The 17,447-nt window shown below is 52.3% G+C and overlaps 1 protein-coding gene and 2 non-coding genes across 3 annotated transcripts; 1 reads left to right on the top strand and 2 right to left on the bottom strand.

Moving 5' to 3' along the window:
- Positions 1–1,538: 1,538 nt before the first annotated feature.
- On the bottom strand, positions 1,539–1,610 carry TRNAG-UCC (transfer RNA glycine (anticodon UCC)). The gene has a single exon. It is a non-coding gene; the product is annotated as a tRNA-Gly (tRNA).
- A 2,468-nt stretch (positions 1,611–4,078) lies between these two features.
- Positions 4,079–4,150, bottom strand: TRNAG-UCC (transfer RNA glycine (anticodon UCC)). Its single transcript has one exon. It is a non-coding gene; the product is annotated as a tRNA-Gly (tRNA).
- A 3,822-nt stretch (positions 4,151–7,972) lies between these two features.
- Positions 7,973–17,155, top strand: LOC133360584 (tripartite motif-containing protein 14-like). The gene is made up of 9 exons (XM_061579389.1): positions 7,973–9,499; positions 10,591–10,695; positions 11,976–12,111; positions 12,908–13,003; positions 14,178–14,423; positions 15,038–15,060; positions 15,642–15,763; positions 16,228–16,657; positions 16,876–17,155. Exons 1-9 carry the CDS (start codon positions 9,129–9,131, stop codon positions 17,138–17,140), a joined length of 1,794 nt encoding a protein of 597 aa, XP_061435373.1. The 5' UTR covers positions 7,973–9,128; the 3' UTR covers positions 17,141–17,155.
- Positions 17,156–17,447: the final 292 nt, after the last annotated feature.

Here is a 17,447-nt window from a genome sequence, read left to right as displayed (position 1 = left end):
GTTTGTGGTATCGATTAAAGAAATCTACAACCTTCGATTCAATTTTTCGATTTAAAGCTTTCGTGACTGCAGGGATTCATCTTCTTGGTTCTTTCGGTAAAGTCACCACGTAGAAGGGAAATAATAAAATAATAAAAATAAAACATAATAAAATAATTCTCACGACGTTTCGGCCACAACGCAAGCAGCCGTCCTCAGGTGAAGATCAGGTCTGTCGGGGAGACAGAGTCTAATAAGCCAATAATGTGTGTGTCCCGCGCGTGACGTCACTGCACATGAGCCCCCCACCCCCCCGCGTGACGTCACTCCACATGAGGCCCACCCCCCCCCGCGTGACGTCACTCCACATGAGGTCCCACCCCCCCGCGTGACGTCACTCCACATGAGTCTCCCCGCGTGACGTCACTCCACATGAGGCCCCACCCCCCCGCGTGACGTCACTCCACATGAGGCCCCCGCGTGACGTCACTCCACATGAGGCCCCACCCCCCCGCATGACGTCACTCCACATAAGGCCCCCGCGTGACGTCACTCCACATGATGCCCACCCCCCCGCGTGACGTCACTCCACATGAGGCTCCCTGCGTGACATCACTTCACATGAGGCCCCACCCCCCCGCGTGACGTCACTCCACATGATGCCCACCCCCCCAGCGTGACGTCACTCCACATGAAGTCCCACCCCCCCGCGTGACGTCACTCCACATGAGGCTCCCTGCGTGACGTCACTTCACATGAGGCCCCACCCCCCCGCGTGACGTCACTTCACATGAGGCCCACACCCCCCGCGTGACGTCACTCCACATGAGGCCCCCCGCGTGACGTCACTCCACATGCCACTCCCCTCATTAATAACCATGAGGGGGTGACGTCACTCCACATGCCGCACCCCTCCCCAACAACCATGAGCGGGTGACGTCACTCCACATGCCGCACCCCTCCCCAACAACTATTAGGGGGTGACGTCACTCCACATGGGGCAATCCCCCCCCCCACCCCCTCATTAATAATAATGAGCTGAACAATTTTTCTATTCAATATTTCAGGCTTACTGCAATAGACACCCGTCCCTGGACGGGCAAATAAAGAACGAGTTGTCCATGATAGAGGTTTTAGTTGGGGTTACATCACGCGATCTAACCTCCAAATAAGTGTAACCCGTAAAAACAAAGTTTTTCACTCTAAATCCTTTATATGCGTGGCGGCTAGAGTCCTCTCGTCCTCTGGCTTGAGATGGCTGCCACCTATGGGTCAGATGATTGTCTGCCAGTATTAAACAATTGGTAATTAAATATTGAATTTGTTTTCCCTAAACAGTGTAAAATTTTGGAAAAAAATTTCACGAACATTAATTGTCTCGCACAACGAGTCTGTGTGCAAAATGTCAGCTCGATTGGATCACGGGAAGTGGGTTAAAAAACGACCGAAAGGTTTGCACGGTCGTAAGCAAGCAAGCAAGCGAACTTAATATAAAGGATTTAAAAACCCTCATCAATCAATGGATAATAACACAACGCGTTCAATTAAATTTAAAGAGCTGCGACAGCCGGGAATCGAACCCGGGTCAACTGCTTGGAAGGCAGCTATGCTCACCACTATACCACTGTCGCTGTTGTTGTTGAGCAGCTTGCTGTTGACCCACTCATCATTACCACCATCAACATCACCACCATCATCATCATCACCACCATCATCATCATCACCACCATCATCATCATCACCACCACCATCATCATCACCACCATCATTACCACCATTACCACCATCACCACCATCATCACCACCACCATCATCATCATCACCACCATCATCATCATCACCACCACCACCATCATCATCACCACCATCATTACCACCATTACCACCATCACCACCATCATCACCACCACCATCATCACCACCATCATCATCATCACCACCACCATCATCATCACCACCATCATTACCACCATTACCACCACCATCATCATCACCACCACCATCATTACCACCATTACCACCATCACCACCATCACCACCGTCATCATCATCACCACCACCGTCATCATCAACATCATCATCATCTTTCGATTTAAAGCTTTCGTGACTGCAGGGATTCATCTTCTTGGTTCTTTCGGTAAAGTCACGTAGAAGGGAAGTAATAAAATAATAAAAACAAAACGTAATAAAATAATATAATTCTCACGACGTTTCGGCCACAACGCAAGCAAGAACCAAGAAGATCATCATCATCATCACCACCAGCATCATCACCACCACCACCATCGTCATCATCATCACCACCATCATCATCATAAACACCATCATCATGATCATCACCATCATCATGATTATCACCATCATCATGATCATCACCATCACCACCATCATCACCACCACCACCATCGTCATCATCATAACCACCACCGTCATCATCATCACCACCATCATCATCAACATCATCATGATCATCACCATCATCATGATCATCACCATCACGACCATCATCATCATCACCACCATCATCAACACCATCATCATGATCATCACCATCATCATGATCATCACCATCACGACCATCATCACCACCATCACCACCACCATCATCACCACCACCATCAGCTATCATCAGCCAGGGCTCAATCCACTGCTGGATTGAAGGCCTCCTCTTCCCCAAATCCGTTGCCACCACTCAGGGCTGATCTCCTGAATCCATTTCTTCCGTTAAAACTAAATAAATACGAAGACACTTCAGACTTGCAACAGACGGGAATCAAAACCTTGTAATTGCTTGCAAGGCAGCGATGCTCACCACGATACCACTGTCACGGCTGACGCTCACAGCAGTTGAATTAATCCTGGCTGATGATGATGACGATGACGGTGGTGATGTTGATGGTGGTGATGATGATGGTGATGATAAGTGGGTCAACAGCAAGCTGAACAACAGCAACAGCGATATAGTGGTGAGCATAGCTGCCTTCCAAGCAGTTGACCCGGGTTCGATTCCCGGCTGTCGCATGCAACTTCGCATTTTATAAATCTTGTATTTTATTTGCCAAGTGTTGAGATTCGAGCCGAGGTGAATGAATGAACGCGGGGGATGGTGGCGCATTGCACAGAGAATACAGAGAGATGCAGCGTCTCACAGGGGGTGCTTTAACACATTGTCCTGCGGAGGGAGCTGGTAGGAACGTTGGGTTGCTCGGTCAATGGCCTGCAGGGTCAACGGCGGCGTGGTGTATTCCGCAAATATGCCCGACTGTGAGGGCGGGCACAAGCCGGCGTGAGTAGGTTAAACGTTGAGTTTTATAAGGGCACCACGGGGTGACCAGCCCCACCCCACCCAGCCCCTCCCCACCCTCCCCACCCAGCCCCACCCTCCCCACCCAGACCCTCCCCTCCCTCCCCTCCCCACCCAGCCCCTCCCCTCCCTCCCCTCCCCAACCAGCCCCTTCCCACCCTCCCCACCCTCCCCTCCCCACCAGCCCCTCCCTCCCCTCCTCACCCAGCCCCTCCCTGCACGAGGGACACACTAATCCCCTGTGGGCTGGTGTAACCAGGAGGTTCCTACCAGTAAAATTGCTGCAGAGTAGCAGCAGCAGCAGCTACCTGCTCAGAAGCGACCGGTCACAAATGAGAGCCGCTCACCGAAGCCGCCTGACCACGTGGACATTGGGAGCAGCAGCAGCCCAAATAGTCTGAACGCGTTGGTTTGTAAAATGAGGCATGGGGGAAAACACGGAGGAAGGAGCGCGGAGGAGGAGGCAGCGGAGGCAGGGCAGAGGAGATGATTTCCTAAATCCATCTCAACTATAAAAATTAAAATAAATATGTAAATACGTACTCTTTGGTTCTTTCGGTAAAGTCACGTATATGAAAAAAAATGAAAATCACAAAATTAAATCACAATGATTTAATTTAGTGATTTTCATTTCTTCTGAAAATCACTCAATCAAACTTAAATCACGATGATTTAATTTAATTTAGTTATTTTCATTTCATTATTTATATTTTTCACCCACGTGACTTTATCGAAAGAACCAAAGAGTTTGAATCCTTGCAGTCACGAAAACTTCAAATCTAGAATATTAAAACTTGCGACAAGCGGGAATTGAACCCGGGTCAACTGCTTGGAAGGCAGCTATGCTCACCACTATACCATTGTTGCTGTTGAGCAGCTTGCTGTTGACTCACTCATCATCATCAACATCATTACCACCCAGGCTCAATCCAGTGATGATGATGATGATGATGGAGGTGATGATGTAGGTGATCATGGAGGTGGTGGTGGCGATGATGATGGTGATGATAATTATGATGGTGGTGGTGATGATGGTGATGATGATGATGGAGGTGGTGGTGATAATGATGATGATGGTAGGGTGGTGATAATGATGATGGTGATAATGATGATGGTGGTGATGATGATGGTGATGATGATGGTGGTGGTGGTGATAATGATGATGATGGTAGGGTGGTGATAATGATGATGGTGATAATGATGATGGTGGTGATGATGATGGTGATGATGATTGTGGTGGTGGTGATAATGATGATGATGGTAGGGTGGTGATAATGATGATGGTGATAATGATGATGGTGGTGATGATGATGGTGATGATGATGATGGAGGTAGTGGTGGCGATGATGATGGTGGTGATAATGATGATGATGATGGTAGGGTGGTGATAATGATGATGGTGGTGATGATGATGGTGATGATGATGATGGAGGTGGTGGTGGCGATGATGATGGTGGTGGTGGTGGTGATAATGATGATGATGGTGGTAGGGTGGTGATAATGATTATGATGATGGAGGTGGTGGTGGCGATGATGATGGTGGTGATAATGATGATGATGATGGTAGGGTGGTGATAATGATGATGGTGGTGATGATGATGGTGATGATGATGATGGAGGTGGTGGTGGCGATGATGATGGTGGTGGTGGTGGTGATAATGATGATGATGGTGGTAGGGTGGTGATAATGATTATGATGATGGAGGTGGTGGTGGCGATGATGATGGTGGTGATGATGATTATGATGATGGTAGGGTGGTGATAATGATGATGGTGATGATGATGATGTTGTTGTTTGACTTGCATCCCACTGGGATTTTTGCACACAGCGTTGGTGTACGGTTTTTTTCTGCAATATTTTGCTGTCTTTTCTTAGATTTTCTGTTTGCACTTAGTCACATAGTCACTTTAAGATGTTTTTTGTTCATGTTTTTTTGTTTGTTGCGGTTGCACCCGATTCAAGAGCCGAATGGCTCACAGGGCTATACCTAATACATGAACTTGAACTTGAATTATGGAGGTGCTGCCTATTTAAGGCCACTCCACAGAGACGATCTCCCTCTCTGTACCTGTGTTACTCTCTCTGTCTGTGTATCTTGGTGATATCTGTCTGCTTATATGTCTGTCTATAGTTTTTCTGGTTAGAATTTTTGTTGCTATTTTATTTATACCTGGTGATGATTGCTTGTGTCGCAATCGAAACGTCGTGATTTTTTATTTTTATTTTATTTTTATTTTATTTTTATTTTATTTTTATTTTATTTTTATTTTATTTTTATTTTTATTTTATTTTTATTTTATTTTTATTTTATTTTTATTTTATTTTTATTTTATTTTTATTTTATTAATTTTAAATTTAATTTTTTTTACCTTACGTGACTTTACCGACAAACCTAAGAATATGAATCATTGCAGTCACGAAATCTTCAAATCTAGAATTGGTAATGATGAGTCTATAATAAGTATAACCCGTAAAAACAAAGTTTTTCACTATAAATCCTTTATATGTGTGGCAGCGAACTTAATATAAAGGATTTAAAAATATATTCGCCTGTGGAGGGGTTACGCTCTGGGCTCTTACACTGTGACGTTCAGCCAAAGCCATGAATGCGTTTTATTTGAATATATGTAAAAAATATAAAGGATTAAAAAAATTAACCCGTAAAAACAAAGTTTTTCACTATAAATCCTTTATATGCGTGGCGGCTAGAGTCCTCTCGTCCTCTGGCTTGAGATGGCTGCCACCTATGGGTCAGATGATTGCCTGCCACCATTAAGCAATTGGTAATTAAATATAATTTATTTTCCCTAAACAGTGTAAAATTTTGGAAAAAAATTTCACGAAAATTAATTGTCACGCACAACGAGTCTGTGTGCAAAATGTCAGCTCGATTGGATCACGGGAAGTGGGTTAAAAAACGACCGAAAGATTTGCACGGTCGTAAGCAAGCAAGCGAACTTAATATAAAGGATTTAAAAAAGGGGTTGGGTTTATAAAAGGGGCGGAGTCTATGCAAAAGGGGGCGTGTTCTGAGGGAAGGGGCGTGGCCTATAAAAGGGGGCGTGGCCTATAAAAGGGGCGTGGTCTATCAAAGGGGGCGTGGCCTATAAAAGGGGGCTTGGTCTATCAAAGGGGGCGTGGTCTATAAAAGGGGGCGTGGTCTATAAAAGGGGGCGTGTCTATAAAATGGGGCGTTGTCTATAAAAGAGGGCGTGGTCTATCAAGGGGCGTGGTCTATAAAAGGGGGTGTGGTCTATAAAAGGGGGCGTGGTCTATAGAAGGGGGCGTGGTTTATAAAAGGGGCGTGGTCTATAAAAGAGGGCGTGGTCTATCAAAGGGGGCGTGGTTTTCTAAAGGGGGCGTGGTCTATCAAAGGGGGCGTGGTCTAATGACGGGGCGGGGTCTATAAAAGGGGGCGTGGCATATAAAAGGGGCGTGGTCTATCAAAGGGGGCGTGGCCTATAAAAGGGGGCTTGGTCTATCAAAGGGGGCGTGGTCTATAAAAGGGGGCGTGGTCTATAAAAGGGGGCGTGTCTATAAAATGGGGCGTTGTCTATAAAAGAGGGCGTGGTCTATCAAGGGACGTGATCTATAAAAGGGGGCGTGGTCTATAAAAGGGGGCGTGGTCTATAAAAGGGGGCGTGGTTTATAAAATGGGCGTGGTCTATAAAAGAGGGCGTGGTCTATCAAAGGGGGCGTGGTCTATGAAAGGGGCGTGGTCTATAAAGGGGGCGTGGTCTAATGACGGGGCGGGGTCTATAAAAGGGGCAGCCCCCATCAGAGGGGTGGAGTCTTCGTAGCCCCTCCCCCCCCTCCCCCGCCGGTGACGTCACCGAGCGCTGCAGGAAGTCGTCTCGCCGTCTCCGCCGCACTGTACCGCACTGTACGCACTGTACGTGGTTTGTCTTATCGAGTTGCGGCGGTAGCGTCGCGGTGGCAGAGAGAGAGAGAGCGTTGTGGTGGTGGTGGTGGTGCGGTAGTGGTGGTGGTGGTGCGGTAGTGGTGGTGGTGGTGGTGGTGCGGTAGTGGTGGTGGTGGTGGTGCGGTAGTGGTGGTGGTGGTGTAGTGGTGGTGGTGGTGCGGTAGTGGTGGTGGTGGTGCGGTAGTGGTGGTGGTGGCAATAGTGGTGGTGGTGGTGCGGTGGTGGTGGTGGTGCGCGTCGTGGTGGCAGAGAGAGAGAGAGCGTTGTGGGTGTGGTGGTGGTGGTGGTGCGGTAGTGGTGGTGGTGGCAATAGTGGTGGCGTTGTGGTGGTGGTGGTGGTGGTGCGCGTCGTGGTGGCAGAGAGAGAGCGTTGTAGTGGTGGTGGTGCGGTAGTGGTGGTGGTGGTGGTGACAATAGTGGTGGTGGTGGTGCGGTGTGGTGGTGGTGGTGGTAACAATAGTGGTGGTGGTGGTGCGGTGGTGGTGGTGTGGTGTGGTGGTGGCAATAGTGGTAGTGGTGGTGATGGTGCGGGGGTGGTGGTGGTGACTAGTAGTGGTGGTGGGGCAGTAGTAGTGGTGGTGGTGGGGAAGTAGTGGTGGTGGCAATAGTGGTGGTGGGGGTGGGGCGGTAGTGGTGGTGGTGGTGGCAATAGTGGTGGTGGTGGTGCGGTGAGGTGGTGGTGGTGACTAGTAGTGGTGGTGGTGTAGGTGGCAGTAGTGGTGGTGGTGCGGTGTGGTGGTGGTGACTAGTAGTGGTGGTGGTGGTGGGGCGGTAGTGGTGGTGGTGGTGTAGGTGGCAGTAGTAGTGGTGGTGGTGGTGTAGGTGGCAGTAGTGGTGGTGGCGGTGGGGCGGTAGTAGTGGTGGTGGTGGTGGTGGCAGTGCGGTAGTGAACACACAGACACACACAGACACACACAGACACACTCAGACACACTCAGACACACTCAGACACACACAGACACACACAGACACACACTCGCACACATCCACACACCCCATCACCGCCTGAGAGTGAACTGTGGTTCTTAGTGGGTGGTTGGTTGGTGGTGGTGGTTATGAGCGGTGGTGCAGCGGTTAGCGCTACGAACACGGCAGATGCTCACACCAGCGACTGTCATCTAAACCGAGAGTCCCAGGTACTCCCCTAGGTGGACTCGGTGGTAAACCGTCGCCACTAGGGGAGACAAAGGCGGCCCGGATGTACGTGGTTCTGGCCACCAATCCCCCCCCCCCTTCGTATGTGCCACAGTGCCGGTAGCCTTCATAGCTGCTGCTGCTGCTAATCGCTGCTAACAGCCACTTGCCCCCAGAGCCTGCTGAAGGCTACATACACGGGGATATCTTTGATAAGCGTGTGGTGGTAGTGGTGATTATAAGTGGGTGGTCGTGGTAATTATAAGTGGGGTGGTGGTGGTGGTCAATGCCGGATGAAGCTAGGCGCGGGGCCTGTAGAATGTGTTATAAAAGGGCCCTGATTTTTTTTAAAAACCGCATCAATATTTAAACACATTTTTAACTTGCATAGTAAAGTAACTGTATTTATTAATTTGCTATACAGCCAGATAGTACGACAAATCGCTAACCTTGAACACCCAAGTCGTTCGTGAAAGTTGAAGGCGGTATAGTACTATAGTAACAGAGCAAGTGCAGAATCACTGAACCGAAATTGATAGCTGGAAAGTGCGGTGCCCTGAGCATATGCTACTTTTGCCACGAGGATAATCCGGCACTGGTGGTGGTGATAAGTGGGTAGTGGTGTTGGTGGTGGTGATGAGTGGGTGGTGGTGATAATTGAGTGGTGGTGGTGATTTTAGCAGGGTGGTGATGGTCGTTGGCACAACAACACCACACAACCTTGCCCCACCACCACCACCACCATCACCGCAGACTCCTCTAACGCCGAACGCGACCGAAACAACGCGATGGAGGAAGAGGCGGCGCTTGTCCACTACCGCGACCTCCGCTGCGTCATCTGCCTGGAGCTCTTCGACTGGCCCATCACGCTGCCGTGCGGCCACACATTTTGCCGGACCTGCATCGCCGCATCTTGGGCTGCCCAGCGCCGCGCTCCGGCCCACCCATGCTGCACGTGCCCCGTGTGCCGCAAGGAGTACCCGCGCAAGCGGCGGCTGGCCAAGACTGTCGTGCTCGCCAACATGGTGGAGGAGGTGAAGAAGAGGCGGCGAAAGGTGGCCCACGGTGAGGACGACGACGACGACGAGGCGGCGGCGGCGGCCGTGTCGTGCAAGAGCTGCCTCGGCGAAGACGTGCTGGCCGTCAAGACGTGCCTCAGGTACCGTGGTTGTGGTGGTGGTTGTGGTGGTGGTAATGGAGCATCTTCGCCGGTTGGAAACATTTAGGCTGGCCTGCCTACGATCCATCCTGGGTTTAACCTGCAGGCTGGATTGTGTGAGGAGCTCACAAATCCTTGAAAGATCTGGGCAAAGTCCCATCGGGGAGCTCCTCCAGCAGGCAAGGCTGCGTTGGCTGGGTCATGTAACCCGCATGCCCAGCCACTGCATGCTGAAAACAGCTTTTGTTCGGCCGAATCGAGGGGGCTAAACGGGCGCGGCACGGACTAGAGAAGAAATGGAGTGATGTGGTACAGGAGGACGTGGAGCTGAGTGGACTTGCCAATGACTGGTACCAGCGGTGTCAGGATCGGCCTCTGTGGAGGAGGCTCATGAAGGACGCTACTGGGCAGTTGGAGGCAGTCGCCCTCCAGCAACAAGCGGAGCGCCGGCTGGCTAAAGCATAGCAAGTTGGCACAGTAGGGGGCACAGGTGGTGCATCAGCCAGTCGACCAGTGGCACCTGGGTCTGCCCCGTGACCTGCCAGCGGGCGTTCGACACTTCACGTGGCCTCAAGGTGCACATGGCCTGGCACAAGCGTCGTCGTGACGTCACCGCCACCTAGTGGCGAATGGCGGTTGTTGTTGTTGGTAATGGGTGGTGGTGGTTGTGGTGGTGGTACCAGGTCATGGTGATGATTATGGTGATGGTTGTGGTACCAAGTCTTGGTGGTGGTGATGGCATTAGTGGGACCAGGTCGTGGTGACGGTGGTAGTACCAGATGATGCTTGTACACTACTCTATACACTACATACTACACTACTATACACTACACCACTATGCTATATTGAAAATTAATTTATTTATAACTGCTTGTTCTTGTGTTTAGTTTGTTGTCCTCTTCCCCCGCCGCACCTCCGTTTTAAAACGTATGGCGCGAAAGAAGTTCACCGGATGTACACTCCACATGCAAGGGGCGGTGGGGGGGGGTGGTGGCGAGGAGATGTTAACTACCTCGCCCGCTATACATGAGGTCGTACGCGGGGTTTCGATGCCGACCCTCATAACGACGCCGCCTGCTTTTGTGCGGCAGGTGCGAGTCGGCTCTCTGCGAGGCCCACGTGAAACTCCACCGGCACGACCCGGCCTTCAGCGGCCATGTGCTGGCTCCGCTCGGCATCAACGTGGCCGCTCGCCGGTAAACCACCGCTTGGCTCGGCCATCGGACAACAACGGCCACCGCATCGCGCGCCGCTCTCAGATGCTATTTACACTACGCTATACACTACGCTATACACTATGCTATACACTATGCTATACACTACGCTATACACTACGCTACACACTACGCTACACACTACGCTATACACTATGCTATACACTATGCTATACACTATGCTATACACTATGCTATACACTACGCTATACACTACACTATACACTATGCTATACACTATACACTGCACTGCTATACACTATACACTGCACTGCTATACACTATACGCTACCCACTACGCTATACACTATACGCTACCCACTACGCTATACACTACACTGCACTGCTATACACTATACACTACCCACTACACTATACACTATACGCTACCCACTACGCTATACACTATACACTGCACTGCTATACACTATACACTGCACTGCTATACACTATACACTGCACTGCTATACACTATACACTGCACTGCTATACACTATACACTGCACTGCTATACACTATACGCTACCCACTACGCTATACACTATACGCTACCCACTACGCTATACACTATACGCTATCCACTACGCTATACACTACACTGCTATCCACTACGCTATACACTACTGTACCCTTCACGATACACGACACTATACAACTCTTTGGTCCTTTCGGTAAAGTCGCGTAGAAAGAATAATAAATGAAATAATAGCATACGACGTTTCGATTGCAACACAAGCAATCATCATCGGGTACGAATGAATGAGAAAACAAAACCTGGTAAACTTAGAAATATAATGTAATGCAACACAGAGAGTTGGCTAACATAAACAGGTCCCTGCGGGGTGGGCTGGTAGGAACGAACAAATGAATGGCTATAATAAAATGAAATGGCGGGGGTACGATACGAAGGGAGAGTTTGAGGCCTAGTTCTAGGCTTTAGGCCTAGCTGTAGGCTTTAGGCCGCTGTGAGTTAATTTTTAACTTAAATGTTTTAATTAAAAACTATCTCAGGGAATTATAAGGGAATGTTACACTTGTTTAGCCAGGAAAGCCTCACAGGTTTTTGTAGGGTCCTGCCAAGTGTTTGCAGTAGGGGGCGATGTTGCTACACCTAATCGGACATCGAACGGACGGACGGACGATATAATCTATTGTAGGCTGGTTCACTTCGTTCCTACCAGTACAATCAACACCCTACCTGGAGGTGGTGCCGTTTCCTTTCAAATTGTGACCCCGCCCCTCCCTCCCCCCCCCCCCCCCAGGTGCACAGAGCATGGCGCGACGCTCCGCTACTACTGCACCCGGGAGGGGCTGCTGGTGTGCTCCGACTGCTCGCTGTTCGGCACTCACAAGAACCACCAGCTGGTGGCGGCCAAGGACGAGTATGAGGAGAGGAAGGTGGGTCTCTGTGTGTGTCTCTGTGTGTGTCTCTGTGGGTCTCTGTGTGGGTCTCTCTGTGGGTCTCTCTGTGGGTCTCTCTGTGGGTCTCTCTGTGTGTGTCTCTGTGTGTCTCTGTGTGTGTGTCTCTGTGTGTGTCTCTGTGTGTGTCTCTGTGTGCGTCTCTGTGTGGGTCTCTCTGTGTGGGTCTCTCTGTGGGTCTCTCTGTGGGTCTCTCTGTGTGTGTCTCTGTGTGTGTGTTTCTGTGTGTGTGTCTCTGTGTGTGTGTCTCTGTGTGTGTGTCTCTGTGTGTGCGCCTCTGTGTGTGGGCCTCTGTGTGTGGGCCTCTGTGTGTGGGCCTCTGTGTGTGGGCCTCTGTGTGTGGGCCTCTGTGTGTGGGCCTCTGTGTGTGGGCCTCTGTGTGTGGGCCTCTGTGTGTGGGCCTCTGTGGGCCTCTGTATTTCCGTGGGTCTCTGTGTGCCTCTCTGGGTCTTTGTAAGTCTCTGTGTATTGTCCGTGGGTCTCTGTGCATATCCGTGGGTCTCTGTGTTTCCGTGGGTCTCTGTGTGCCTCTGTGTGCCTCTGTGTGCCTCTGTGTGCCTCTGCGTGCCTCTGCGTGCCTCTGCGTGCCTCTGCGTGCCTCCGTGTGCCTCCGTGTGCCTCCGTGTGCCTCCGTGGGTCTCCGTGGGTCTCCGTGGGTCTCTCTGGGTCTCTGTGGGTCTCTGTGTGCCTCTGTGGGTCTCTATGGGTTTGCAACCGCTTACCAGTCGATTCCCCGACGTCTTTCCGACGTTGCTTCCCCCAACCTCTTTGGCAGCTGCTGGTGACCATGGAGAGGGAGGGGAGGATCGACCGCAAGAAGAACTCAGAGTCCAAAGTGCACGAGCTGACGGCATTCCACGACCGAGTGGAGGTGACCGATACCCCCACTGATGCCCCCGCCATTGCCCCCACTGATACCGGTGGTGGTAAACGGGGTTGGGGTAATGGTAGTGATAGTGGTTAGGGTAGTGATAGGGGTAGTGATAAGTGTATTATAATTGGATAGGGGTAGTGATAGTGGTTAGGGTAGTGATAGGGGTAGTGATAAGTTTATTGTAATTGGATAGGGGTAGTGATAGTGGTTAGGGTAGTGATAAGTTTATTGTAATTGGATAGGGGTAGTGATAGTGGTTAGGGTAGTGATAAGTTTATTGTAATTGGATAGGGGTAGTGATAGGGGTAGTGATAGTGGATAGGGTAGTAATAGGGGTTGGGGTAGTGATCGCGGTTAGGGGTAGTGATAGTGGATAGTGTAGTAATAGGAGTAGTAATAGGGGTTGGAACACACGAGTTGAGATAATCAAGAACAGGTGCCCCTTAAGGTACTGTATAGATAATTCATTAATTAATTTGCACACTGCGTGTTGAGATGATCGGCTGACGGGCACCAGAAAGTTGTTGGGGGGGGGGGGGTGGAGACAGCTCAATGTCGACGTTGAGATAATTGAAGGCACGTGCCAGAGTGGGGGAGGGGTGGGCACTTTCTGATAGGGGCGAGGCCTGCGGGGTATACAAGGGGGGAGCGATTGCAGCAGGGACGGCTAGCAACGGTGGGCGACATCGGTGCGTTCACGACTGCCCCACAAGTTGTAAAAATAAAAAAAAATTAACCCGTAAAAACAAAGTTTTTCACTATAAATCCTTTATATGCGTGGCGGCTAGAGTCCTCTCGTCCTCTGGCTTGAGATGGCTGCCACCTATGGGTCAGATGATTGCCTGGCAGCATTAAGCAATTGGTAATTAAATATAAAAAAAAAAAGTGTAAAATTTTGCAACATTTTTTTCGCGAAAATTAATTGTCACGCACAACGAGTCTGTGTGGAAAATGTCAGCTTGATTGGCTCACGGGAAGTGGGTTAAAAAACGACCGAAAGATTTGCACGGTCGTAAGCGCGCAAGCAATCAAGCGAGCGAGCGAACTTAATATAAAGGATTTAAAAACGCACGCGCATCTTTCTTTAAGAAACCAAATTGACGTCTGCCCAGGGGGGTAGGAGGGAGCTCCTTCACATCGCTGTCTTTTGTTCGAAACTCCGCGAGGGCAGAGATACACGGACGCGATCAAGACGCGGGTGAGCGCCTTCTACGCCGTCAGCAAGCCGGCGGCGGACGACGACGACGAAGAGGAGGAGGACGAGGTAGTCCGCGGTCTGGACGCGCAGTGCGGCCCCGTGCTCTACTCCACGCAGCTCGCGATCGAGCGCCACCGCAAGGAGATCGAAGCCCTCGGCTGCATCATCTCGCGCCTGGAGGCGCTGCTCGAGACGCATGACCCCATCGCCTTTCTGCAGGTGCATGTTAACTAACACGATGCACGACTAGACACACGGGGGCTGAACGATTTGGGGGAAATGTCTACTTGCGATTTTTCTGACGGATGCGATTTGATTTTTTGAAGTCAAGCTTCAGTTCAATGTTCACTGTAGATGTGACGCTTTCGTGACCCGCAGGAATCGATACTCTTTGGTTCTTGAGGACGACCGGCTTGTGTGGCGATCGAAACGTCGTGATCTGTTATTATTTTACTACGTGACTTTACCGAAAGAATCAAAGAGTATTCACGAACAGATTTAAAATATGATAATTGGTTTTTTACCCTTTTATCTGGCAACAAAACCGACACCTTTTTTAACAAGGAGTCAAGTTTGCCCTAACCACAATACCTGCGGTCAGAATGCAAAAAAAAACTAGCATTCTGGACAAGATCATCTCTCTATGCACTATCCTTGAAATTGATTGATCCACACCCGAGACAGCTTTTCTTAGAGCCCAGTCTCACATGGTGTTGGTTGAACCACATGACGCCAAAAGGCGCACGTGCGTCATCGTTGTTCAGTTTTTGTTGAGTTTCTCTCCAGAGCTGAGGTGAGAGTAAAACTCACCTCTCACTTGTTCTCTTTTGCAGGATCCGGTTCTCAACGAGCTTACGTGAGTCTCGTTAACACCGTGTCCCTCCGCTCCCCCCGCCCTCTGAAAACTCGCCTATTTTCTATACATTTATTTTTGAAGGTGACAGACGCACACGCACGCGCACCCGCGTGTGGCGTTCGCTGTTATTTACCCGGTCCGTGTTGGAGTTGTCGTCGTCTCTTGCCTGTCGCACCGCCGCCAATGCAGTAGCGGCGGTGGCGGCATAATCGCCGCCACCGGATAATTTGTTCGAATTGAATCGTGGTGACACGTATAATAGCCGGAGCGCCGATGCCAATGGAGGCACTGCTGCTGTGCTTCTCAGACGCAGCCTTGAGTGGTCTACAGTCGGTGCCCGCTTGGCTCGCCCACCGGCGCACGTCCAGGCTGGCACGCTGTCGCTGGGGCGATGCCGGTCCTCGCACTCTGGGCGGGGGGGGGGGGGGGGGTGGGCGCTTTACGCACGGAGCGCGCGCCATTAGAGCGCAGAGCTCGTGACGTCCCTAACGCAGAATGCGCGCGCGCCGTTTGTCTTCTATTGGACGGCCGTTGGGAGTTAAGCTGTACCTGCGCGCTCTCTCTCTCTCTCTGTCTTGCAGTAGCGTGCCCGCCAAGGTGCACACCAAGGGCCTGCTGCTGTCCACCACAACGGACCTGGACAAGATCATCTCTCTGCAGAAGATCATGGGCACGCGCCCGCTGCCACTCATCGCCGAGAGATGTGAGCACACCGGTGTAGCAGCGCCAAGCCCGGGGTTGGGAAGAACCCAACCAGCTACCCATCCATATAACCACCCAGCCACCCACACAACTATCCAGCCACCCACATAACCACCCAGCCACCCACACAACTACCCAGCCAGCCACCCACATAACCACCCAGCCAGCCACCCACATAACCACCCAGCCAGCCACCCACATCCAGCCACCCAGCCACCCACACAACTATCCAGTCACCCACATATCCACCCAGCCACCCACCCACCCACATATCCACCCAGCCACCCACCCACTCGGCCTCCCACACGACCACCACCCACTCGGCCACCCGCCCACACGGCCACTCTGCCGCCCACCCACTCGGCCTACGGCAGAGTGTGTAAGTGTATAGCACGTACATTGAACCTCTTTCACACCGTACGCAGCCAACCGTGCTAACCGGAGGTTGCACCCCCCCCCACCCAGATGGCTGCTCCCCGACGCTGAACCCGACCACCGCGTCGCCGTGGCTGCGCGTCTCCCGCGACCTCAAGACCGTCATGGGCTCCCCGCCGCGCCAGCCGCCGCCCGACCACCCCGAGCGTTTCGACTGCTGGCACCCGCAGGTGCTGGGCGCCCGGCCGCTGGCGTCTGGCCGCCACTACTGGGAGGTGGACGTGGGCGGCGCGGGCTCGTGGCGCGTCGGCGTCGCGTACGGCTCCGTCCCGCGCAAGGGCCAGGGCGGCGTCTGCAAGCTGGGCGAGAACGGCGAGTCGTGGTGCCTCTTCATGGACAACAGCGAGCTGACTGCTCGCCACGGCGGCGTGGGCACGCTGCTGCTGCGCCCGAACCCGCTGCAGCTGCAGCAGCTGCAGCAGCAGCAGGGCGACGCCAGTGAAATGCCGGCGGCACCGGCGTTGGCACCGGCATTGGCACCGTCGTTGGCACTGGCACCATCGTTGGCACTAGCACGGCCGTGGCACCAGCCATGGCTCCAGCCTTGGCTCCAGCCTTGGCACCAGCCTTGGCACCAGCCTTGGCACCAGCCTTGGCACCAGCCTTTGCACCAGCCTTTGCACCAGCCATGGCACCAGCCTTTGCACCACCCTTGGCACCACCCTTGGCACCGGCCTTGGCACCGGCCTTGGCACCGGCCTTGGCACCGGCCTTGGCACCGGCCTTGGCACCAGCACTGGCACCAGCACCGGCGGTGGCGGCCGTGGCACCGGTTCGCAAGGTGGGCGTCTTCCTGGACTGCGACGCGGGGCTGCTGTCCTTCTACCTGGCGGACGACATGACGCTGCTGCACACGTTCCACGCCAAGTTCACGCAGCCGCTGTTCCCCGCCCTCGCCGTGCTCGTGTGGGACGGCTCCCTCACCATGGTGGAGCTCGAGTAGATTGGTGGGGGGAGGGGGGGGATAGGGGGGTGGATAAGGAGGGGGATGGGTAAGGTGGGGGGGTGATGGGGAAGGTGGGGATGGGTAAGGTGAGGGCAGATGGGTAATGTAGGGGGGGGGGGGGGATGGGTAAGGTGGGGGGGGATGGGTAAGGTGGGGGGGATGGGTAAGGTGGGGGGGGAGGTGTGGGGGGGGATGGGTAAGGTGGGGGGGGATGGGTAAGGTGGGGGGGATGGGTAAGGTGGGGGGGATGGCTAAGGTGGGGGGGATGGCTAAGGTGGGGGGGGATGGCTAAGGTGGGGGGGCG

This window comes from Lethenteron reissneri, chromosome 69 (assembly GCF_015708825.2).
Source record: "Lethenteron reissneri isolate LAM-NWPU_2019-01 chromosome 69, ASM1570882v1, whole genome shotgun sequence".
In the NCBI taxonomy this organism is placed as follows: domain Eukaryota; kingdom Metazoa; phylum Chordata; class Hyperoartia; order Petromyzontiformes; family Petromyzontidae; genus Lethenteron; species Lethenteron reissneri.
This window is presented reverse-complemented; position numbering and strand designations above follow the sequence as displayed.